General features: G+C 34.2%; 1 protein-coding gene across 1 annotated transcript; it reads right to left on the bottom strand.

Annotated features, from left to right (window-relative positions):
• Nucleotides 1-939: 939 nt before the first annotated feature.
• Nucleotides 940-27827, bottom strand: LOC115217959 (protein disulfide-isomerase A3). The gene is made up of 13 exons (XM_029787678.2): nucleotides 27382-27827; nucleotides 21705-21792; nucleotides 20574-20691; nucleotides 17064-17171; nucleotides 13842-13965; nucleotides 13164-13277; nucleotides 11744-11866; nucleotides 8729-8911; nucleotides 5757-5859; nucleotides 5341-5469; nucleotides 3015-3094; nucleotides 1602-1659; nucleotides 940-1383 (listed from the first exon to the last, which is right to left on the bottom strand). Exons 1-13 carry the CDS (start codon nucleotides 27531-27533, stop codon nucleotides 1264-1266), a joined length of 1500 nt encoding a protein of 499 aa, XP_029643538.1. The 5' UTR covers nucleotides 27534-27827; the 3' UTR covers nucleotides 940-1263.

The raw sequence follows: 27827 nt of genomic DNA, 5'->3' as shown, positions 1-27827 counted from the left end.
GCTTAATCATGTGACTATCCTCTACCAATTAAATTGTATCCTAAACAGATACTAATTTGAGTCATATTCTTTCTCTAAAAACAAGAGCATTTTCAAATTCCAATCTGAAACAAGTCAGTTGTGGCATAAAACCCACATCTTTATTTTACTTTTTGAAAATCAAAAAAAATCTGTGAAATCGGTAAAGCCTTTAAAAACAAAGCATCGAAAATTCCAGTGTATTTTCAACTTCATTTTCCTATATTTCAACCCATGCTGAATAAAATAACTCATGTATAAACACATAAGCCAGCACACACGTGCAAAACAGGGTGGAAAAAAATACTCAAATACCAATGTTATAGAAATGTACATATTTGTATATGTGCGAGTGTATGTGTACATATTTATGTATGTTTAGGTGAATGTGCTGTGTATGTGTATAGAAGTAGTAATGCAGATAAACACACAAGCTTGATATATCAGCTCGATTTGGAATTCTCTTTAGCCACTCTTGATACTGCGGGCCTTGCCTTGGAGCTATCAATCTAGGTCATCCCACAGGATGATGAAGTTAGAGTTTAAGTTCAAATTCATTTGAGCACTATGTGTTTTCTATACTGAGCTTATCTCGCTCTCACATTAGGAAAGACATCAAGCGATAGGAACCAAGTCAAATCAAACTGGAACCTGGTGCAGCTCCCCTGCTTGATAGCTCTGGTCAGACCATGCCATAGAAAACGAACATTAAAGGATGATGATGAATGGATATCTGCCATTATGGAATAAAGGATGAATTAAAAGATAAGTTTTCAATAGCACTATTTAAAATTTAGATCTGATGATAAACACTGAATATTTAAGGCTTCAAGAATGAAACATTTGCTTTATCCATATAAACTCATTAAGCTGAAAACAAAATGGCAATAAATTCAGATGTAAATCATGTTTATACAAACATTTTTGTATAATTTGGAATTCCTTTTTTTAAAAAAAAATTTATTAGCAAAAATTAAGTGTACAATAACATTGTATGAGTTGTTCAGACATTTTCCTTTCATCCATAAATTTTAGAGGAGCATTTTAATGAAAATTTACATCCTCACACCACTGAGTGGCATTACAGAAGGACCGAATCAAAACAAAAAAGAGAACAGATGAAAACAGAGGACCCTAAGATGAATTTTAAGTCTTTGAAAGTTTTTCTTAAATGAATAAAGGAAGAAATTGAAGATAAGTGATATAAATAAGAAAAATAAAATATATTTAAATGAAAAGGAAAATCTACAATTCTTTCTTTGCTTTTTTTGTCTTCTTCTTTCCACCAGATCTGGTGTATCCTTTCAATTCATTGGTGGCTTCTTTAGCTAAATATTTAACAAAATCATCAACTTCACGACCACCCTAACAAAAGATAAAAAAAAGTAAATTGTAAAATACAAGATATTTTGAAGTATTACTATAAAAAAAACAATGAATAAAGAACATTACAGGGGCAGGTTACAAAAAAAAAAATGGGGGTTTACTTAAAAATCAAATTAAAAATAAACAATGTGCAATATAATAATATCCCATGCAAGGGTTATCACCTAGATCCAATCAAAGAAATTTCATACACTTACATTGTATTTTAGAGGAGCATCCTTTGAATCTTTTGGAGCAAAGTAAATAGTTGGAAATCTACAAGAAAAAAATAAAGCACATTTTACACATACTTTACAGTAAATATATATCAATACTTTTGATACTAATCTACATGCCCCTAGTTGTTAAAACCTTTCATATTTAAATTTAAGCTAAGATTATGTAATAACCTTTTATAAACTAAATAATGGAGTCATTTTACTAAATCCCCCACATATTTTCACTGACAAAATTGAAACTGTTTCATTAGGTGTAGCCAGGAAAGAATTAATAGAGATATAATTTACAATTTATCTTGTGTCATTTGAAACCAATATTGAAATCCAAGACAATGGAACAAGATTTAATCCTTTTATCACTAAAATACCCAAAACTGATCATAGCTATATTTTACAAATATGCCACAAAACACTCCTTTATATTTGTATTAAATCAAAATTTTAACAATTTGTTTTGCAGGTTAAATTTAGTGTACTAAGAATTGAGTTTTTTTTTTTTTGCCACATCTGTTTTTCCTTATGTAAGCTACAGATTTCTTAATGCAACAAATTTTCAAAGCAGACCATATTCAATCAATCATCTGCACAATTTAAAATCCATTATCTACTTTTGTTTATTCCAATTCAAATGTTCCACATTACCACAAAAACTGATCACTTGGTAAAATATCATTGTTTAACGTCCGTTTTCCATGCTGGCATGGGTTGGATGTTTGACTGTGGGCTGGCAAGCCAGAGGCTGCACCAAGGCCCAACGTACAAAGGCTATGCTTCAGCACCTCTGGACAATATTATGGTAGTTTTTGCCAAATAAAAACACCTTAAACTATATAGCTAAAATTTACAAAATGTTATATTTTCAAATTTACCACACTTATTTTTTAAAATTATCTGAATTTACCTGATAAGTAACAAATTTTATTTTATATTAGTAACTCACTATGGATGGGATGATGTATTTATGTATGTGAATTTCATGTTTCAGGGTTTACTTACAGTACATCATACTATATTCCCCATTACCTGTTTATATGTATTCAAGCTCAAATCTAATATGCTCAATTCTTCTTCAAGTCCTATGCTACAAACTTGTTTATCCCAGCTAAATATTGGCTAAAAACTTCATTTCTGACATTTAAACAAAATTTTTTTTACCTGCAAACAGAATAGTTTCGTGGCAAAAATATTCCACATTATATTTAAGTGAGGACCAATTAAGTTTTGTTCAAAACACCACTTAGGTTTTAATTAAACAAAATTGATTTAAATTGATAATTTTAAAACTGCAACAGACAAGCAAATATTTTGATTATAAATATAAAAGCGAAGGAGTTAAGTAAGATTGAAAAGTAAAAACAAAATTCAAATGTATTTTTCTCCTAGTTGACTTACCCAGAAACTTCATATGGTTTGGAAACATCATTAGCAGTGGCATCCATTTTTGCAATGGTTATTTCAGATTCATCTGCCAACTAAATAATTCAGAAAATTAAAGTTGAAATTATATATGAATAATAAAAGAGAACTCAGAATGGTCTACTTTAGAGCTCAAAAATCTGTATACAAATTATCAACATAACAACCTCAGTCACTGATACAATGAAACAATAACACATTCTAGACATATGATGAAAGATCTAACACATAATTTTCCTTTCATGATGTACTGCACATCAAGTCATCTCAGGATGGTTTCAGTACTATATTTTTTCTATGAACAGAGGTTGCAAGACCCTCAACCCTTCTCCATCTCTGAAGGAAGGGTTGCTGCAAGTGGTTCCCCAGAACCCTTCACACAGTGTAATGTAGCCAATTCTCAAAGAGGAATAAAAAGAATCACTACCAGAAGCAGACTGATACAATAACCAGAAAATGATGAAGTGCAAAGTTGACCTCAGGTAGCCAAGACAAACGCAAGGTATTCTGATACTCTAATGACTGCAACTATACAATTCAATAAGGCATAATAAAACCAAACAACAGTGAATATTAACTGTTTGGGTGTGCTTTAAATGACTATTAGGAGTATATGATATGCTTGTTGATAACATTTCAACTTAAACCATATACCAAACATGTGCAACTCAAAATTATTTCTTTTATACAATCCATCATTTTAATGCTTTTATGCTTTTCAGATTTTAATGCTTTTCAGATTTTCTACAGCTATATAGCCTTCCATGTTGCCAACCCTCACCTCTTTCCAAACAAAGTAATATTTCCCAATAGCTCAACATGTATTTTGTTGGAAATTAAAAACATATGTATGGCAGTGATGCTTGTTCACAGCCAAGACATGTCAAAAATAAGGACTGATGAGGATTCATGCATATGTGATGGGCTTTTTTTGTGTTTCCATCAACCAAATCCACTCACAAGGCTATGGTTGGCCTAGAGCCATAGAAGTCACTTGCCTAACGTGTTACACAGTAAAACTGAACCAAACACCACATGGTTGGGAAGCAAGCTTTTTAAACACACAGGAATGTATATAAACATGCATAATTTAGCAGTGAAATGCTATAAAAATTACTATCATCAAAAGATCATTAGCAATGAAGTCAACAGTATTTTGAAAAACAACCATTTTTCAACTGCATATTATATACTTGAGTATACCAGTGTATAAACTAATGTTCCCAGTCTCATATCAGCTGTCTGCATGTAAAAGTTACAGAATGTATTTAGCTTAACATTTCCTTTCTTGAATGATCTATATTCTGAATGTGCTTGTAGTGGTGTATATATCCCAAAGTTACAGAAAGTTACTTAGTATATAGGAGTCCAAAAGTTGAAGGCCAGCTTATACTAATGAAGAGCCCTCCACAGGACCTAGCTTAAAAGCTGCCCTAACAGATGGCTTTTAAGATAGCTCCTGTGGAGGGCTCTTCATTAGGCCTTGTGCCCAACAATGACACTTCATACATTGAGTACATATTAAATTTTATTAAACTTGAACAATATTTTTCAAACAATGAACAATATTCATCAAAACAATAATATAATTTGTCGACTTGGTTGCATGATAAACAGTACCACCACCACATCTGCCATACACACACACACCATTCTGACTTCTGACGCTACCACCATCAATACCTGACTTCACCACCTTCCCCTCCACCATCATCATCACAACTGTCTTTCACATCAGTTACTCTCAGCCATCCCTGACCACCACCTCTATCACAACTACAGCTCATGTTATTACTATCACCCCATTACCATCTCAAAAAGGCTAAATGTGTGTGTAAAAGAACTGTGTTCAGTATGTTGGTTCAGTGTTCAGTCCCTCTTTCATTACTCCCACCGCCACCATGAACACTACTTTTAATAACTCTCCCTAAATTTCTTTGTCTCTCTCTCTCTCTCTCTCTCTTTGCCACTACCCTCACTGTCTATGCCTACTATCGCTCTCACCCCAGCATGAGCAATAGTAGAAGTGTCAACGAATAGTGAGAGAGGGGGTTGAAGTGTGACACACTGACACACAAATTAGTTTATGCATTTATTATACTAGATTAACTTGAGACCATAGAAAATAAAAATGTCACAAAACCAGATAGTGAATTTTGACTTATGAATGCCCACAGTAAGGCTGTATATGCCTAACTTAGATATAGCATAAAACAAACAAAAATAGGCTGAAACAGACAAGTTTGTAAGTTATAAAATTTTACCAACTCAGAAAAATTAATGCTCAAAATCATTTACTTACAAGTTCTGCCAGTTCCGTATATTTAGGTTCGAGACTTTTGCAGTGACCACACCATGGGGCATAATATTCGATGAGTACATCTTTACTTTTATCATTAACAATTTCATCAAAATTTTTAGCTACAACAACCTAGGAAAATAAATATTTAATCCAACATCAGTGACAACTTCAAGTCAAGATCCTCAAATGCAAATATAAATACTGAAAGCTAACAAGAGCCATTTCATAAATCCTCCAGATCTTACTACTGGCAATATTGCTCACTTAGAAAGTTACAATAAATATGGTTACATTCTTAATGAATAAAATTATACATATACAATAAATATGTAAATAACATTAGCATATTGCTACAGCTGAAGTATCATGAAAAATTAAAAAGTTAATGAGAAGCTTAAAAAGCAAAATAATGTTACCTTAACTGGTGCACTATTATCAGATGGTACACTCTCAGATTTTAGATATGGCTGCAATTTATCATCAAGGAAATCATTTACAAAACTTTCTAAGTTATCCATACTGAAAATATAAAATTGGTAGGAAAAACATCAAATGTTTGAAGTTAGTGCACATGAAGATGGTGGAAACATGTAGTAGATGAGGTAATAAATATTTAACACCCAGATAATTCCAAATCAAGTAGAAGAATCAAAAGATCAAAGGTGTTCCATCTAAGTCATCTTTTGTGCATCTAGAATATATCTAAATTACATTATCCATTTTAAAAAGGTGGGTGGGACCTGAGGGAAAAGAGGCTGCTCATCCTTGTATGTCAAGTGTGACAACAGAGGCTTTCATTGATTTGTGTCTAATAATTAGTCACAGGTAACATTAAAACTAAGCCCTGAGACTTGTTACTAATTATGTTGAAATATTTTTTTAAAAAAACCTTCAGAGAAAAGAGATATATGGTCAGGCACTTTCATGAAAGGAAGCTATCAAGTGATTATGAATATATGAATGGGAAAAATGTGCTGCTCAAGGAACACGTGTGATCAATTTAACCTTTTTGATACCAACAAAGCCACTTCTGGTCCTATGAGCCAACAAGACCATGTAGACACCTAAACTCTGAGAAATAGCAGCCAAATTTTCTTCAAATCACATCCTACTGTTTTAAAAGAAAAATTAAAATAGGACTTAGGTTCCCTGCACATAGAAAATGAGTACTCAGCACTAAATTGGTGAATATACTTTAATTTCTTTATTTGTTAATTAAGGCTACCATTGGTTTTATGTTAAATAGGAAAATATCCTAGTATCTTAATTTTTCAAGCCGATCACATGGGGGAAAGGTGTTCACCTCCATTTTGGAAAATACAGACTCTTTAGTTCGCGGAGATGCACGTGAATAAAACAATGAATCAAGGGGCGTTACTCCCTGGTTGCATCTTTTGAATGATTGCCTCCCTTAGATTTGTCATTTGGACAAACTTGTGCGATCAATTTACTTTTACTCTTCTTTCAGTTACACGACTGCGGCCATGCTGGAGCGCTGCCTTTAGTCGAACAAATCGACCCCAGGACATTCTTTGTAAGCCTAGTACTTATACTATCGCTCTATGCCGAACCGCTAAGTTACGTGGGACATAAACATACCAACGTCGGTTGTCAAGCGGTGGGGTGCGGGGGGGGACGAACAAACATACACACACATATATTTGACGGGCTTCTTTCAGTTTCCGTCTACCAAATCCACTCACAAGGCTTTGGTCGGCCTGAGGCTATGTAGTAGAAGACACTTGCCCAAAGTGCCACGCAGTTGAACTGAACACAGAACCATGTGCTTGGAAGCAAGCCACACAGCCACTTGCATTATTTTATTTCTTTGTTTTGGGTGTGGCGTTCTTATACTTGTGTGCTGAGATAGTTCTTCATTGTGACAATTTTGTGTTCAGGAAAGGGGCTATCCCAATAAGATTAATGTCACAGATGGGGATTCTTCTTTGGAATATTTGAGTGTAAAATATTGCTTGTGTATGTAGGGAGAGATTTCATCCCCAATGCTTAGGATGTTATCTGTTGATTGTATGTTTAGTTTTTCAGTAAAACCCTGTATTTTTTTGGCTTAATGTTCCATTTTATCTGGAAATTGCTTATTCCACTTTCTTTCAACATTTATATCATATTTGACAGGGATGTTGCAGGTTTTTTTAATTTATGTCTCTGAATCACACCAGGTGTTGTGTATATCTTTTCTTGAACAAGTTGCCCATCATACGAGTGGTTTACAAAATGGAGGTAAACACCTTTCCTTCATGCGATTGGCTTAAAAAATTCTTATGACACTAGGATACTTTGCTATTTTTTAATATAAAACCAATGGTAGCCTTAATTCACAAAAATATAAGGTACGATGGGTAAATTGGTACCATTTTATATTTTTAATTTCACCCATGCACATTGTTTTCGATTTTATCAACTACAGTAAAATAGGGTCAGTTGGGCACCGTGTGAGAGAAAGAGTGATCACTATTGATGCCAACATCATGCCTCAGACTCAACACGGAGGCCTACATCAAGTGCCTGGTGGAGGTAGGGCTGCCCTGAGTCAAGAGGGTGGCTGCTGGAAGACTATGTCTGACAACGGGACTCGGCACCATACCGTACAAGCAGGAGAACCCACTCATGGCTGTCAGACAATTTCTGCAACCACATCACACCTGCCCACCTAACTCCCCAGACTGCAGCCTCCTTTATTATGTGTGGGGCACAGTTCAGCAAGAGACCAACAAAACTCCTTTTAACACCAAAGATGAACTGAAAGCAAGGATTATGGCAGCATTCACCAAAAACAAAGAGACTGTCCAGAAGAGTTGCAGGATATTCCAAAGTCGTCTGGAGGCTATGGTTGAAGCCAATAGCAATTTTATTGAATAAATTTACTCTTTAGTATTTCAAGATATTTTTATGTAATTTTGGTAACTATATCTGTTAAAATGAGATGTCAGTGTTCTTTTCATTTTTGCATAATCTAGACAACAGTTTATTTACCCTGTAAGTATATGCGTGTGTGTGTGTGTGTACACAAGACAGGCTGCTTTCAGTTTCCATCTACTAAACCCACTCACAAAGACTTTGGCCAACCTGAGGCTATAGAAGATACTTGCCCTAGGTGTCACAAAGTGGGGCTGAACCAGGAACCATGTGGTTTCTTACCACACAGCCACACCTGTGCCTATAAATGTAATAATGCAAAAATTGATTAATATCAAAAGTTGCAAACTAATTTAACATACACAAAAATTTGATAGTATTTACACACTTGACATTTATAAATTTCACTGTATCATAATTGAGGAAGCTTGCATGAGACACGCTTCAATAAATTTTAAGATTAACTAGCATTGCTGAATTTTTAAATTTTACACAAATTCTAGTGCCATACCTGAATTCTTCTTTCATAACAAATTTCCTGTCTTTAGAATCTCGGAGAGTAACAATGGGTTTTTCTGATGGGAGTTCACCTGCACCAAATTCACTAACTTCATAGGAGAAGTCAAACCGGTTACTAATAGCAAAAGTTACATCTTTTCCTGCTTCTTTAAACTTCTTGGCTACTTTCATAACCCTATAAATTAAAAATAAACATTATTATTAACAATTGAAAGCAGAGAAGAATAAAGAATAGTAAAATTTTTACAATATAATGTTAAGATGATTGACTTAAAGCAGTTTATACTAAATTAGAATATGTCAAAAGCTTCCACCATATGTTTTTTAAAAAAGAGACCAGCTTTGAAGTCATCATTTCTACCATAAATAAAGAACTGTGAAAATGAGAAACAGATGTAACCAACATATAGAATATTTACATGGTTTAATTTCTTTTATTTTTCTATACACATATAACTGTATGAGCATATACAAACAGGGTCTTACAGATAAATTGAGGCCAACTTTAAGCAGTTGACTAGTGGGTTCGATATTTCATTTTTTGACAAAACCTTGACTTGCTCGAAATAAATCTATTTTCCAGGTAAATAGCAAACTGATTCAACATCAGAAAGTCATGGAACAACAAAATCGTTCTGCCATGCACACTACCAATAAAACTTGACAAAACAGTAACAGTTTATTGTGTGTGTAAACAATTTAAAGAAGAGGGTAAGATTGATAGAAAAGAACAAGACTCAAAGTGATTCCAAGCATAATCCAAAGTTTCTCACTGGCCTCAAAACACTCAATTGAAGCCAACCCATCCACATGCATGACAACCCATGCAAAGAAATGCAATGTGTCCCTTTCTAGTGTCCAGAGCTGTTAACAGGAACCTTGGCATGACTAGCTATCTTCAATGATGTGAGGCCAAAGCAACCAGAGCTGAGAGATGTTCAAAGCATCCATCAAGCATCAAGGTGCAGGAAAGACTCTCGTGTTTGCGGACAAGAATTTCACTGTAGATGTCAAAGTGCATCACAAATTCTCGAGTGATTGCGTAGAAACCTCCTGGCTGGCACCCCCCACCCCCAGTGTTTGAGACTAAGAATCCCAGCTATGTGATGGTATTTGAAGTTGTGGCAAGTAATGGAAGTGTCATGGGATCCACACTTCATTGTGTGGCTTGAAAATCAGCACAAAGGAGTATCTGGACATCCTGAAGAACTGTTACCTTGGATGGAGCAGTTTAGGGTTGGTGCTTATCCAGGATTCTGCACTATACAATGGGTCAAAAGCAACACAGACATTCTTTGGTGAGGAGCCATTTTTTGTGAGAGCCAACATTTGGCTCAGTAATAGATCAGATCTCAACCTTAATTCCTTTTTATGGGGCATACTTCAAGCAAGGACTAATGTAACATGCAAAATCAGAAAGGCAGAGGTTATAGCAGCTGCAAAAATATTTTGTTCCCATGTGGAGGCAATAATTGCCCAAAAGAGTGGCCATATTGAGTGACAAATGTCTTTGTTGCAATAAATGTTACATTAATATTATGTCTACTACCATTATTTTACTGTTTATAACCAGTTATATGCATCGAAAAAATTGCCTCTATCTGCAAAACCACATATATATATATATATATATATATACACACCACACACACAAAGAAATATAAATACATGTATGCAAGAGAGGACTGCTAGTTAGGCTATGTGATATAGACAAAAACAGTTGCATAAAATGCCTATCACTTAAAGTGGATGGAACTTGTGGAAGAGGGGAACCCAGGAAGATATGGGATGAGCTACTGAAAGCCAATCTCCAGATGCTGAGCCTTATGGAGAAGACAAAGGACCAAGATATCAAGCACCTTTCTGTGATTAAGACCTATCCACCACAACAAAATTGGTATCCTAAAAACTTACGAGCAGAGATCTGTCACGCCTCAATCCCTAACACATACCACCACCTTGTGAAAAACCATGATAAAAATTACGAGATTTTGGGGTGAACAAAAATAAGATAGTAAAGTCTTTGCCAACAATTAGTGTTTAGCCTTAGGAAAACAAAAGGAAACAACTTTTGTATGATCATTTCATGTCAAATTCAAGGGAGATAATGAATATATGTATAATATTTTTCTATTCTACGCACAAGGCCCGATATTTTGGGGAAGAAGGCCAGTCGATTAGATCGACCCCAGTAAGCAACTGATACTTAATTTATCGACCCCGAAAGAATGAAAGGCAAAGTCAACCTCGGCGGAATTTGAACTCAGAACATAAAGACAGACGAAATACCGCTAAGCATTTCGCTCATCATGCTAACGTTTCTGCCAGCTAACTGCCTTTTTGTATAATATATGTATAGGTATCATATTATACAAATGTATAATATACCTATATGTATGACATAGGCATCATTAAACAGCTTAAAAGAATGGTGCATTTGGAAAACAGTCAACGATTAATATTTTCTCTTGGTAAATATAGGAGACAATTCTATACATCTTATTCTGGCCTCATCAGCCAAGCACTGTTTTCAAACTTGCCAACATTGTAATGAAAGAACCACTAATAAAATGCTATCAACAAAAGTTCTTGTTTTTGACAGTGCTATGGTTATACTTTAGAGCATACATCTGCAATCGTATATGTTCATCATAGTTCAAATTTCAGACGCCAACACCTATTTTTCTACACTCAAACAATTCCACAAGATTAAGTAGTACATTACTGCTGAAAACCAGTATTTATTATCAGAAAGGTTGTTTCTTTATCCTAAATACATAAACTTCATCACTAACAATGCATTAAGCTGAAAAGTCAAGCTAGATATAATGAATTTTAGTCTTCAATCTCTGAAAATAAGATTTGTTACACTTGACTTTTTGGTTATGCAAGTTTCAATACAAAACTGGAAATTCATAGTAGATTATTCATCAAGTTTAATATACTGACAAGTGTTATAACTATAAAGAGAAAAAATAACATTACAAGAAAAAAAATACATATTTACCTGTTTCTCCAATAGTTAGTACCTTTAGAATTTTTTACGTAGTCAACAGCGTAAAATGCAACAACCAAAGGCTTTTTAAAATCATTGACATTGTCTTGGACTCTATGACCACACAAGCCAATGCTGGAATAAAGGAAACAAGAAAACAAATTCAAATTTACACTGGGTATGCATTTGATGTTAATGTTATTGATGCTTTTGTGATCTGTAATTCTCTCTGTATATATACATATATATATGCACACACACACACTTATATACACACACTATCTATTAGCTGCTATCACCCATTATGCTTCAACTGTGCTCATCTAAAGAACTAAATAATACAATAATATCCACTTTCTTCACATTGAGAGTGTACCAGATCTTAAACTATAAAGCATCAAGTTATATCATTATCCAATAATTACAATTACTTACACAATCGCATTGAAAACAATATTGCTATAATTATTAGCCAATCAAAAGAGTAGATGAAATTTCCACAAACATTGCAGCCTCTTCCAAACAGCTGGATACAATGCAGTTGATGACTAATGCTGTTTTGATACCAACAAGAAAAAAGGAAAATAGAGGAAATTTCTGTTACAACTTGAAGAATAAATGTTTAAATGCTTTCTACAGAGTTTGAGGGGTGAGATGCAGTAGGTATGATGAGACAATGAGAAATGTTTTGTGTAGAATGACTACAGGGGGTAGGCAATTTAACATGGGTATAGAAGCGTTTGTAATAGCAGCAGATGGAACATGGAAAAAAAAAAGAACTTTGTCAGCTAATTACATCTAGAAACATTTTTATTAATTGCTGATGACATTCACATATATGCTGTATTTTACAATGCTTCTGAAAAGCAATTTTACCATACCAGATACATGAACAAAATAGTACTCCAACATAGAACTTATATGAGCCATGTAGGGGGACAGCAAAATTAATGTGGGCTGTATGAGGATGTTATTTGTCAACCCTTTCTTTGGACATCCACAAGGCCAGGGTCTTCTACCATGAAACTGAATATTTTTGAGCATTTAATAATCAGGTAACCATTGTAACTTTCTCTGTGACACTAAGTAGATCAAGATAACTTCTCAATTCTGGCAAACCTTTCTGGCTCAGAATGCTGCAGATTCATCTCATTTTGTCATTTAGCTAAGTGAGATGGTTCCCAGACATGTTATAAACTAACATTGTAAATGTACTCTACTATTTAAAGGCAATATTGACAGATTAGTAGAGATTAGCATATTGTTTAAGTGGATCACTTATTAAAAATTTTATGACTCCATAAAAATCATTTCTTAAACTAATCTAAGTTTGCATATTATTGCTTCTAAATTGTCATTCAGCTTTAAGGCTTCAGATATTTACATTTTATACAGGTAGGAAAGAAATACAAGAATTTTATAAGAGACATACCTGGTTTCTTTTACCCACTCTTTTATTGAAGTGGTTGAGAGATCACCTGAATATTTTATTTTGCTTTCTTCAAATTTGCTGTGTAGCCTGGGTGGTTGGAACATGACAATAGCACTAAAAGAAAAAAAAAAATCAAAAGCTGATAATTATAAAATGTTATAAAAAACACTAGCATAGGTAATTCAACATGTAGATATATTTGAAAGGCTTGTGCATTACTGTTTAGCTCGAGGACAACCCTGCTCAGATTACAACTATGACTAAAAGTATTCCTATAAGGATCATCTTATGAGTTTAGAAGTATTTAGGATTACATTATCCAATGTGGCTTTTCTCTTAAGGAGGTTAGGTGTAATTTTAGGGAGATTTAGTTGCTATATCAAGAAAACATGTAAAATCTCCTTGATAACTCAACATATTTGATATGAAATTACATAAATGGTTAGCCATAAACATGCCTAATGCACATGGACTGAACAAATATTCAATATAAGATTCTATAATAAATTCATTAAAAAGTTTCTAAAAAAGTTGAATTATTTTAAAATTGCCAATTTTAAAAGAGTACAGGTGATTATTACAAAGGAAAATTCCTCACAGCATTTACATTATCAAGGGACTTTTCTCAATGTTAGAAAACAATCTTAAACTGAATTTTCTGTCTGAATAGCAACTTACTCTTTAAAGCCATATTCATCTAATATTGAACTTTCAAATGTATGTGCAAATTTGAATTCAGAACTTAAAGAATCAGCCACTTTCTGGAAAGTTTTTGACATCTCACTTTCACTAGAAAAGAAACCTGAATTAAACAAATATAGATATATGTAAATAAATAATATAAAACAGTAAAAATATACAAAAGAATTTCACCTTTTTTATCATTAAACTGCAAGACTCAGGATAACATGCACACATACAGTTTTTATATTAAGTATTAAATACAAATTAAATGCTTTGCTTTCAAACGCTCTATTAGATTGAGCTTAGAAACATTTTAATGTTTCTTGCCATTGATTCCCCTATCATCCAAAATGATAGATGGCATTGCCAAAATAGAGTTATGTTTAATATCAAAAATAGCTGAAGGTTTTTTAATGATTATTTTTGTTGTCTGGGGAGAATCATACTGCCTTAATATGTAATACACTCACCAATTCAGTTTCCATTCATTATTTATATTTTTTTAAACTCCAAATTTTTGTTGCTTTTGCAACCTTGTCAATGGATGTTGACTATCTGTTATTGGAACTGCATTCCTTTTGTATGCATGTATACATGTGTGTATATGCATGTATGTTTTCTGCATATTCATGTTTGTGTGTGCGTGTTTCAGTATGTCTATACGCACCTTTATGTATGGGTGTGTATTTCCATGTGTATGGAGTGTATGTATATGGTCATATGTTTCCATCTTTTGTTTGTGTGTGTGTTTATTTTACTGCAAAAAAAGATTTATCTCCACAAAAATGAGAACCTCAGCAGCATTTTAAGGAATGAATACACAGAACTATTGTCACTGTCAGTTTTAGTATCACAATAGATTTTTCAGAGTTAAATAAATTTTCGTACCAAGTGAACTGATTAGACTCACAATTGCAGATATAAAATTTTCCCCTCAAAATAATCCATTGAACTTCAGAAAAAAGAAACTAAATTTACTTTAGGTTTGGCTACAGTTGCCAGGCCCCAAACACAGTAAGCACCCATACTTAAGTGATCATTCCCAATTCATTCTGAATTTTATACAAAAAATTACTAATATTCTTTTTGTCAATCTCAAATTCATACAAGGTAAATGTAAGAGTTTAAAAACATGTATGGTAACTGGTATTTAATGTTTTCACCTTATTGATTAAATACAACTTAATCATTTCCAAGATATTATCTATACCCAAAACTCTATCATCACAGGTTTAAACATGCATCTTCTTGAAGCCTTCATCCATACTTCCATTTATCTGACTGCGCTAAGAAGCTGAAAACTTGATTTCAGGCAGGCATTCTTTTATTCTTTTACTTGTTTCAGTTATTTGACTGCGGCCATGCTGGCGCACTGCCTTTAATCAAAGAAATCGACCTCAGGACATTCTTTGTAAGCCTAGTACTTAATCTATCAGTCAGTTTTGCCAAACTGCTAAGTTACAGAGACACAAACACACCAACACAGGATGTCAAGTGATGGTGTGTGTGTGTGTGTGGGGGGAACACACATTATATATACATACACGATGGGCTTCTTTCAGTTTCCATCTACAAAATTCATCCACAAGGTTTTGGTCGGCCTGAGGCTATAGTAGAAGACACTTGCACAAGGCGTCATGCTGTGGGACCGAACCCAGAAACATGCGATTGGGGAGTAAGCTTCTTACCACACAGCTATGCCTGCACCTGTGCATCAACAATTTTTTTGTTTTATACAAAATGGACTACATGTGACTTAGCTAATCATCAAGTGGACTGCACTAATAAAAGAATACAAACTAATTTTTAATTAGGATGCCAGTCAGAAAGTTCTACAGACCAGAGTTTGCCTACGAGTGATTTCAAGTGATCAAGGGAAAATTTTGATTTACAGACCAAAGAATTGTCTGACTTTAAATCTATCCCAGTATGGCAGCAAGATAAAAATCAGCAAAATTTGTTCATGACATCTTCAGCTCAATGAGTTGGCTATGACAGTAAGATAAATACCATCACAAATATGTATCTATAGCTATACGTGTGTATATATTTCACCACAATAAGTTTCCTTTTTTCATTCCCTGAATTGGTAAAATCACTTGTTGATATTGGTAATCCCTGACAAACAAGAACTATTTTAAAAAAATAATGATTCACTTTTTACAATTTTAGCAACATAACACAAAATGGTTATGTGAAATTCAAATTTAATGCTCATAGTTAGATACATCAAGAGTTGAAGATTTAAACTTTTATCCCTTAAATGACCAAATACTTTTATTTCAATGGATTAAATCTAAAACAGTGAACTTAATTATTGCAAGAGCTACTTCCAATATTGGATTATTGATCAATGGAATATACAGGTCTCAGCTAGAACTTATTCCTATGGAAGAATAAAAAATCTTTTCCACTGTTTTCAAACTTATCAGATCAGGTTTACATCATCCTAAATTCGAATTAAATTAAAACCAACTACCTTTCAGTCATCCCACAATGAATAAAAATAATATTCTGAGAATCAATTCACTATATTCACTCTCTTACAAAGGATGCCTTGTATCTAAGAAAAATTAAAACTTGTTAGAATTTAAATTTAAAAAATCATTTAACATCCACTTTTCCATGCTTGCATGGAACAAACAGATGTTACTGAGAAGAGATATTCTAGAACCAGATGGCATGCCCTTCTTGTTGCCAACTCTCACTTGTCTCCAAGCAAGGTAATAATTGTCCATAGCTAGACATGAAATGAGCAGTAATGAACAACCTCACATGTATGAGGGTGATGCTCATTTACAACCATGTGATACAAGGGTACACAGACACACACACACAACAACATATAACAAGTTTCTTTCAGTTTCCATCCACCAAATCTACTCACAGGGCTTTGGTCAGACAAAGGCTATAGTAGAAGACACTTGCTTAAGGGTCATGCAGTGGGACTAAACTTAAGACCACATGATTGGGAAGTAAGCTTCTTACACAGCCAAGCCTGCACCTATAGTTCAGGAAAATATTAAACTTATTTAAAACAGAATCTGAAAATTTTTTAGAAACAAAAAATTAGAAACAGAATTCAAGTTACACCTCAGGACTAATTATTATCATAATTTGTAAAAAAATCAAATGAGTAAGGAAACATCATTGGTGCAACTTTATTAATAAAGTCAAAAATCTAAAATACAGTGCAAATGTAAAGGACTTCCTTACCAACTACTGCAAAATCTTGAGAGGATGTAATTTTTTCTGCATCTTCGGTAGTGTATAAGGTCTTAGAAGAAGGACCTGCTTTGGACTTCATATACTTTACAATACCATCTGTAACAAAAGGTACACAATTTATCAGTCAACATTACAAAAATCATCAATATAATGATTGTAACTTTCTTTAAAAACAAAATCTAGAATATTTTTTTCCGTTTAGATTAACAATGAGATGCTTCTGTAAAAAGGTTTTACAGACATTGCAAATAGAAATGCAGGAGCAGTCAAAGATTATATAATTCAACATCCTAATTATATGTTGATGGCAATGCTTATCTACAAAGTGTTTCCTGTGTGTAACCATGTCGAGACAAGGGAACACGGCAGACTTCTTTCAGTTTCTATCTACCAAATCCACCCACAAGGCTTTGGTTTGGCCAGGACCAAAATAATTTACTATCCTCAGTCAAACCGCCCAACCCATGCCAGCATAGAAAGCAGATATTGAATGATGAAGTTGTAAAACACAAATGCATTCCCCTACACTTGCAATTTACTCTTCTACTCCTGCTAGAAATACCAGTCAAATCTTCAAATTGCTATCTTAAAAATTACACACTGAATAATGTAAACCTGGATATACACCAAAACAAAATGACAAAACTGAAATATTTTTGATCATGTGACTATTTAAGGCTAACCTATAGTTCCTTTGAAAAGAATTCATTGCATACCAAAAACAAAATTGCTTTCAATAACAATGAAGCAAACATGCTATACTCTTATTCATGTACAGCTAGAAGGGAAGTCGAAATTCCGATTTTTGGCAATTTTCCGGAATCTCAATCCGAAAAGCTAGGTTTTTGGCAAAAGAAAATTAAAAAACAATTTGCAAGAAAATGGGGGAAGTCTTTCTGAAATAGCTGAAAAACAGGAAAAAAAACCTAAAAGCAGTAAAAGTGCACAAATGATTATGGTGGTGTCATGAAATAAACATGCTTCAGATACACTCATTTATTCATACAAACATAACTGAGATGAAATATGTCATAACAGTGACAAATGAAATATACACCGCTGGAAGTTGTTGACAAACAACAGCAGTAATTTTATTCAGCTGAATACACATCATTGGTTGAAATTACTGAAATACGACAACTTTAACACGAAATAATTTTGAAAATAGAAACTTTTCTCAACAACACTAAGAGTAAAGGATGTTCTATATGACACATTCTACCAATATATGAAGTTTCAAAGTATTTAGTTAAAAGAAAATCAATTAATTGAGCTGCCCATGAAAAGGAAAAGCTCCAGTAATGTTACTGCAGAGCAATCTTCTGTTTGGACAGTATTGTATGTTTTTGAAGAGGCAAAAATACTAATAACCAAAAAAAAAATGACATAAAACCATAATATACATGCTAGAATACGGTCACACAAATGATCAATATATTAGTCAATCTTATAAGCTGATGCTACTTGTAACTGGAAATTTCTAGAGAAGTAAATGGAAATGATATCATGTCAACATCATTGGTGTGAATTAAAATGAAGCAGACAGCAATCCTTAAATGTCAAAATTAGATGTGCAATGTAGTTCAGGACTATAGAGCTGCAAATATGGAATTTTAAGTGTAGATTCAGATAAATTGATTCCAAGTGTCTTGAAAATGTATCAACATGCAATAGGTGGTCAATGAGAAAGTTTTTTTTAGCTCTCAGTCAGCTCTAATCAGACCTGTGATCCACTTCCAGGTATGACTTTTTTTTTTTGAGAGTAAATCTGGACCACCTTATCAGGACTTCCTTTCTTTGATGCTATTTTTAAGAATTTGAGTAACCACATAGACTCAGTTGACTTATGGATCCAGGTGATAAAAAGTATATACAAAGAAAATGTAATGGCAAGATTTTTATATATAGAATTTGAACCAGACTGTTTGGAAACATGCTATTATATTGACATTTTACCCAAACCAACATTAAATCAATAAGTCAGTGGAGAAAACAGCTAAAACATACTTGGCATTGAGCTAGATGACAAAATTGCCATTTGAAAGTAATCAAGATTTCAGACTCAAAGTTTAACTTTTGAAGAAATGTTATTCAATTGTGAATTTAGTGAGGTAGTGCACTAAATTACATCATTGTTTCCAAAAATTAAGTTTCCAGTTTTTCCTTTAATTTTTACAAGACCAAAGTATATCCTGAAATGGATAATTGCAAATCTTTTGCATAAACCAATTCCAGATTTCTTTTGTAGCAGATATCTTAATATCTGAGATGAATCAATAAGATTTTCAGATTATTAATTTTATCTTTAAAGATGAATTTTTAAAATTTTAATATTTACATCCACACTATGTTCTGATCACCATCAGGTGTCATATCCTTGGTTGCAAAGATAGCACCTTCCCAGATTTGAACAGAACTTTTATTCCTAAACAATGGTAAAATAAATAATTGCTTTATGAAACCATTTAAAAATCTATAAATTATAAATGTTTAAAAGTAGTTATCTTCAAAGTGAGAACAGTGGTAAAAAAAAAATAACTATCAAGATCGATTGGAATTTGTCAGTCAGGCAGATTGTGGGAAGCAGAAAAACTTCATTCATTCAAAAGTAGATAGAGAAATTAAGCTACAGTGCTATCAAAAATACAAGAACCCTTTATTCAGTAAATGCTAGCAGTGGAGAAGCCAAGCTGCAAAATGATTTAACCTTTTAGCCTTCAGATTAATTTGTCAAATGTAATATTCAAATTGGCTTTTTGAGTTAATCGTGCATTATCTCGTAGCCTCAAGATTCTGATGATATGATTTATTTTTAGAATGACATGTGAAAGACTGGCTCTGGCCAGTTTGAACATCTATCTATCTATCCGCTCAGTCGAAGTCGACTCTCGGTTACTCGTTGGATCAGTGTCCTCCAGTCAGTTCTATCCTGGGCCACTTCTTTCAGACTGGCTATGTCCATTCCGGTATCACTCTTGATGGTGTCAAGCCAGCGGGTTCTTGGTCGGCCTCTTCCTCTCTTGCCTCTGACCATTCCAAGCATGATGTCCTTCTCTAGGGATCTTCTCCGCATAATATGACCGAAATATGCCAATCTATGCTTGGTGATCCTAGCTTCTAGCGACATTTTCGGCCTGATCTGCTTAAGAACTTCTCTATTGGTGAGCCTCGCTGTCCATGGAATCCATAAAAGTCTTCAACACCAAAGCTCGAATGCATTAATTCTCTTCTGGTCAGCTTTCTTTAGTGTCCAAGTCTCACATCCATATGTTGCTATTGGGAAGACAATTGCATTCACTAATCTAAATTTGGTAGCAAGTCTGATGTTTCTACTCTTCCAGACCCTGCTCATGCTGACCATTGCCTCTCTGCCTAGTACTATCCGCTGTCTTATTTCTGGAGTGCAGTCACCATCTCGATTTATTTTTGAACATAAAACAGGATATTTGGGCCAGATGTGGCCAGCTTAAATGCTAAAGGATTAAAAATAACATTTACCTGCTTCTCGAGGTCCATTATACTCTTCAGAAAATTCTCCTTTCCGGAAAATTTTTAAAGTAGGGTACCCTGATACCCCATACTCCTGGCAGGTGTTTGACTCAGCAGTACAATCAACCTAGATAAATGATATAATAAAGCACATATTCAACTACTAAATTTTATTCTTTATTTTCCTTTGTTCATGTTATGGTTTATACTAAATGTTAAATAGGATCAAGATAGCCAGTACCGCATCGACTGGCCTCCGTGCTGTGGGCACGTAACAAACACCATCCGATCGTGGCCGTTCGCCAGCCTCATCTGGCACCTGTGTCGGTGGCACATAAAAACACCATCTGAGCGTGGCCGTCTGCCAGCCTCGTCTGGCACTGTGTCGGTGGCACATAAAAAAAAAAAACACCATCCGAGCGTGGCCGTTCGCCAGCCTCATCTGGCACATAAAATCACCCACTACACTCTCGGAGTGGTTGGCGTTAGGAAGGGCATCCAGCTGCAGAAACACTGCCAGATCTGACTGGCCTGGTGCAGCCTTCAGGCTCCTCAGACCCCAGTTGAACCGTAGAAAAAGATAGTCTGATGTAGAAAAAGATAGTCTGAGCAATCCTAGTTGAAAAATAAATGGATTTACCAGAAAGGATTTGCTAAGTTTTCAGGAAAGTAATAGCAATTTCATGTTCATACTTCTAATGAAATATGCTGCCTATGTATCCTAATTTATTTTGAAATTAACAATTTTATGGGATTTAGCAAAATAAACGTTATGTTTAGAATGTAACTTAAATTTCTTCCAAAAAATTGATAGGTTTTAAATTAACCCTTTAGCATCCAGATTACTTTGTCAAATGAAATACTTATTCATTCACATTGTTTTGAATTAACTATGCATTAGCTTGTAGCTTTGAAATTTCAATGATGTGGTTGTATATATTCAGAATGACATTGTAGGATAGGTGTGAGAAGTCAGATCTGGTCAGTTTAGACATAGAACAAGATAGAATATTTAAGCCAGATATGGATGATTTAAATGCTAAAGGGTTAAGTATGAACCATTTTACAATGAATTTTTGTATAATACAAGGCTGTCTCGGTGAACAAGTATGAAAAGAGTTAAACTAACAAGAAACTTACCTTAGCTAATGGTACTGGTGGATCATTATTTTTTAATACTGATGCTGCTTTATCATATTCAGGAGCCAACCTTTTGCAATGCCCACACCTTACAAAAAAAGGAAAGAAAAAGGTGATTTAGTTAACCTTTTCCAGTTAAACATGAATCCAGTAATTTCAATACAGAAAACATTAAGTAGCCCCAATCCCCAACAAATTACACGATTTGCCTTCTTACAACGATGCAAATGAAACTCAGACATGTTTTCTATTTCCTGAGCAATACTATAAAAGAGACTGCTCATTCTACTCCAGTAAGCACCAACAGTATGGAAACTAGACGTCAATAACAGAGTCAATGTGAGTGCCTCTACATAATTTTTCAGCCAGCCAGAAATGGCAATTAAAATACCCTCTTATCTTGATTGTTCCTGTTATTGCAAAAAGATATGGTCACAATTGGAAAAACCTTTAATCATAGGTCTACATTGACAAAGTTAGCCTGGGGTTAAACAACAATGAAAAACTCCAAATATCTCAGATGATTCAATAGATGTATACAATGCCCATTTTCCAACCGACATTAGAACTAAACATATGTTTCACAAAGATGATCTGAGAATCTCCGAAGAAATTCTCACCAATTTAAAACCAGTTATGAAAACTTGCAACAAGCTTTCATATACCTAATAAACAATCCTGTATTAAGTTTCTCTGTTGAAGTAGGTCCATAACCTTCTTACAATGAAGGTTAAGATTTTCATTAACCAGTTTTAACCCCAGAGGAGATTTATCTATATTCATGTCTATATATGAGACAAAATGCAGACAGTAAGTTGATTAACAGGATCCATATGTTGTTCACTATGAAACAGAAAACATCCAAGTAAATAAAGTATGGAGAAACCTTGATTTTGGTTAATTTTTTAACATTTTTTATTCAAAATACCAGTATATCTTCAGTGCTGAGAGATACAATACTTATGTCAAGTGGCCACCAGTTTCAAGCCAGTAAAAATCATTGTTTTCAGTTTATTTAAAGTTTTTTGGTTCTCTTCTCTCCAACATTGCTTTTGCATACACGTTTGTACAGCAGTGAGGATCAAAAATCTCGAAACACATCAAGACAAACTCAATTTTTACTCAATAGTAAACTCGTTTCACACACACACTGCCAGAGTTAGGGCATATGATTTAATGACGCAGTTCCAGCTCACTGTACAGATTCCAAATTAACCTTACTTTTCACCCTTCTAGGAGAATAGGCTCAATAAATACAATACCAGTTAGGTACTGGAGTTAATTATTTCTCAGAATCAACTACGTTGCAATGTGAGCAAGGGCATGGGGGACCACTCAGAGTTCTTTTCTCCAAAAGCTGAAGAGTTGTGCTAGAAGCTAACAACCTCTTCTCACAGAAAATCAGATATGCTACAAGAACCACCCTTGGATGGACTGATGTACAGTATGAAATGGAAATAACATCCTACATATAAATGGTATTGTCATCTGACCAAAAAGATACTGCAAAACCACTGTATGCACACACGTGCATGAGTGTTGATGTGCTTAAAGTTGACAGCCATTCTATAAATAAACATTGATAAAATAAGTAGAATGTGGTTCTTACAAGTTACAATACTTATTTTTTAAACATATTTTCCAGAAAATATTTGTGGGGATTAGAATATGAAGAGAACACTTATCAGCGAATAGAAATAATGACTGATTATGTGCTAAGATCCAATACAATTTCATCATACAAGTCCTTGCCTACTTATTTTCCACAAAAATTTCCCCTCGGAACAAACATCTCAAAGGAGGAACATGCTGAATGGTATAGTACAGTCATGGGTAACTTTTCTGAATAAACCGCATGACACATGCCTCAGTATCAGGCAAGCAGCACTAATGAAAATGTTTAAAGTAATTTTTCATTAGGTAAGTCATTCAGAAAGTCCTACAGGCTGCAGTTTGCCCATGAATGGCTTAGTGTAACAAAATAAGAATCATAAGCTGGGGGGGGGGGGCAAATATGGGGAAAGGGAAATTGTAAAATGCTATTCAATAAATGGCACTGAAGAGCAAAAATTTGAGAACTACTGTCCTAGAGTGACATATAGGGTTAATTGGGTAAGAATAAGCATTAAAATACAGAACAATGCAGTTCTGAAGTAGACAAATTATCATTTAGTACTGTCAACAAAATGACTTATTTAACAACTGTTTTCCATACTAGCACGGGTTGGCTGGATTGGCAATATTCAAAGAGTCTAGGGACTGAGTCGAGTACCAATATCAGCTTTTGACATGCTTTCTACAACTGGACACTCTAATGTCAGCTACTTTACAGAGTCTATTGAGAACTAGTTTGTGAGGTTACCAAAACTTGCAAGACAAGACCCTTCACTTAGGTGGAAGTGCAGTATTGAGGGAGGTGGTTTTGTTCTAAGTGATGAAAAGCTAAAATATATATAGGACAAGAACAGGTGTCTTGCTGTAGAATAGATGCAATTGGGAGATGGGTGGCAGAAATGAGAAGTACAAGATGGATAAAAAGAAAATAGAGACGGTGAATTAAGGATGGTTGGACAGGTAGGTTTGCAAGAGTGTGAAAGAAGAGTAACAGATGGTTAGAAATGGGAATAGAGGTGAATGTAGTAAATGGTAAACAGGGAAGGAGATGATAGATGGTGCTGCCATACCTGCATGGAGGAGTTCCAACAGGCAACCAATCTTAAACTCAGTTATGGTTAGGACTGTGATAAATAGAAAGGGATTGACAGCTGAACCTAGTGAAATACCTCATTACTCTCACCTTAAGGACAGCACCTCTGCACACAACTTGAAGGACACTCACCAGCCAGTTGTCTATTAACTTCTGCAGCAACCAACAATTCAAAGAGCAGACAATTGTTGAAGGTGTTCTCCAAGTCAACAATAGTCAAATACAGCTGTTTACTTTCAGCTAAAATATTAACCCAAACTGCATCTCATTTCATTTAACTTTTCCCTTATTAGTTGCACTACAACTAACTTTCATTACTTGGTCCAGCAATTTAATACCTCTGATTACTTCTAAGATATATTTTATCGTTATAACTGTTGACTATAATGCTGCCATACCAATCATAGAATTTCCCTGAAATCACAGTCTTAAAAAGATTTTTTTTTTAAATAACATTTGCTAATGTAATATCTTGGATTGTCGTTTCGATATTAGTTTCAATCTTTACCAAATATTTATATACTTTACACTCCTATTTACCAGTCTCACAAATTTCTTATTTACATCCTGAAATCTAACAATCTGCGGTAAATTTCATAAAATTATGATTTATTGTGAATAATTAAGTTTCTGCTGCATTTAACATTTGTCCGTTACTCGTCTGATGAACTAAGCTGAGTAACTCTAAAGCATTTTTAAAGATTGAGGGTTTTTTAAAACTAACACCGTTGGTCAATCGATTTACAAGGGGTTGCAGTGAATTTAGGAAGATTGATAGCTATATAATTTTCACGGATTTAGAAGTACCTAAAGCACAGGTGGAAATATTTCCTGTAAGGTGTGTCCGTACCATGCGAACATAGAAAAAATATATTAGTTAATAAAAGCATATCAGAAAGAAGCACACTCTAAAGAATGTGGATGCGAAACCTTGGGTAACTATGTCCAAGATGTAAAATTTTGTTGTAATATATATATATATATATATATATATATATATATAATGCGTAGCATTGCATCAATATATATATTAATTCCATCCAAGAATTATTGTTATAACTACTATAGCCTACATTATATTGTTACAGTCCCAAAAAGCTGGTTCACCAGCCAGCATTAATTACTGTAACGGGCATGATAGAATAGCTTTATTTGCATATTCAAAAGGTTTCCCCGTAAGCAAATTTTTAAAATATACACACACACACACACAAGCATTATCTATAAGCAGGGTGCAAGGAGTATACATAGGATTAATACCGGGGATTTGAAATCGCAGAAAATGTAGTAATTGAAAACCAGCATATACAGGTGAGAAAGTTAGCCCTCGAAAAGAAAAACTTTGAATCCCCTGTTAAAATTCTTCTGAAGCCAAGTATCACAACACATACACACCTCCAAACCAATTCAGTCATTACTAATATTTCATATCATCTAATACGTGACAACCTGATAAGAAACAGTAGTCAACTCCCTCAAATCACACTCTGAAAGATAAAATAAAGATTGTTCAAAGCCGAAACGCGTTTTAACAATAGGTCTCCTCCATGTGGGCTGGCGTAGGGAAAAAAACTGCCACAATTCTAAAATTGATCCAATTTTAAATTAGACATTTAGGGCCGGTTCACTGCTTTACGTAAGATTTGCTTGCTCTAGATAAAAAAAAAATTTTAAGCAAAATACAAGAAAATGTTTTGATTTTTCAAAATTCAATCATTTAAATGACATGTTTAGTAGCCCAATTTTTGCAGAAATAATGCAGCCAGCACATTTTCTTTAAAAATCAGTCAAGATTAAATGGGCGGCTTCTAAACGACAGTTTATCAGAAACATCAAAAAAATCTTTTCAAACTGCAATCATTTGAAATCTCTAAATAACTTGTTGCCCTGATAGAACAGACGTTCCAGCCGTAACCAAGTGCCTTTTTTCAGACAGTATCATTACGGTATCAATTTTCATTTTTTTTTTTTTCTTTTTCCAAGACTTAATGGTCGTGATTTGGCTACTATTTTCTGAACATGCGAGCAAATGAACAGATTCCATTGTAGTCCATTTAATGTTAGTAGTTTTCCCCACGATCAAAGGCATTTCAATATAACCACCTGTTTTTTTTTTTCTACATCAGAAACTATTATAATCTAACGTATTCGTCATTATTTAAAACGGGTGTGATATTTGTAAGAAATCTGACTGCTATTTCTAGCCAGTTAAGCGATCGTGCAAATGGGCGAGCGAGTTCCCTTGTTGGCCGAGACTGGCTAAGTAGGTACTCTTTCGTAACGAAAGAATACTGCTAAGTCAATGTTCTACATTTTAATAACCTTAGGTGGATATACATACAGGAAAAGAAATAACCACACATGCGTTACATACATTTAAGTCACTAATGAATGAGATCGATAAATTATTAATAAAAATTGCTACCTCTGTCTAGTTGACAGTTCCCAGCAGAGTATCCAAACATAAGATGGTTGGGAAATTCGAAGATACCAAATTAATCATCCCAATATCCCATACACTGGTATATATTAGAAATCCCAAAATATTTTGAAAGGGCGGTAGTTAATATAGAAGAAAAAATGCCGAGATTTACAAAAAGTCTTACTATATATATATACACGAATACAAAGATTTTAAACGTAAGAGGCAAGGCCGGAGTAAAAACAATTTCATGGACTTCACCAGTATTTCACTGGTACTGAGAGGCGGGGATTTACACGACCCTGGAAGGCTGAAAAGAGTCACCATGGCGATAACTGAACTCAGAATGCAAAAGAAACGCAAGGTTATTTATGTTTCTGATTAAAGAAAGACTTTAAAACTGCCCGTTTAATATCTATCCAATTTGGTGGCTTTACTGTATTTACGTGGCTATAATTTTCAACAAAACATGAGCCAAAACTGGTTTAAATGCTATTAATATAAGGTCGAACTTTAATAGGATAAATATAACAATTTTAATATCTTACCATGGCGCGAAGAATTCCACTAAAATGATATCATGGTCAGCGACTTTGTTCTTGAAGTTGCTGTCTTTCAGGTCCAGAACATCGCTTTTGACATTCACGCCGGTTGCAAATACGAACAGCGCGACCAGAAATAATAACTTTGAAGGAAGCATTGTGGTAGTATATGTATACTATATGTTGTAGTCTTGTTGAGCAGTGGAGAAGACGGAAAAAATTAGGGTAGAGGAAGAAAGTAGAAAAGATTTACTTGCTAAGTGAAATGCAGGTTAATTTATAGTATGTGATAATGAGCTGTCTATTTTCTCTACAGAAAGAAAGAAAGACAGCCGGCAAGTGCCAACTATCATAGGAATGTACAGCTGATTAATAGCTCTTTGCTTAATGTAGAGAGAGAGAGTTGCAGCAATGGCTCCACCGTAACTTCTCTCTGCTGTGTTGGCCAACTC

The sequence above is a fragment of the Octopus sinensis genome, linkage group LG12 (assembly GCF_006345805.1).
Source record: "Octopus sinensis linkage group LG12, ASM634580v1, whole genome shotgun sequence".
NCBI classification, from domain to species: Eukaryota; Metazoa; Mollusca; class Cephalopoda; order Octopoda; family Octopodidae; genus Octopus; species Octopus sinensis.
Note: the sequence above shows the minus strand (reverse complement) of the source record. Positions and strands in the feature narration are given on the sequence as shown.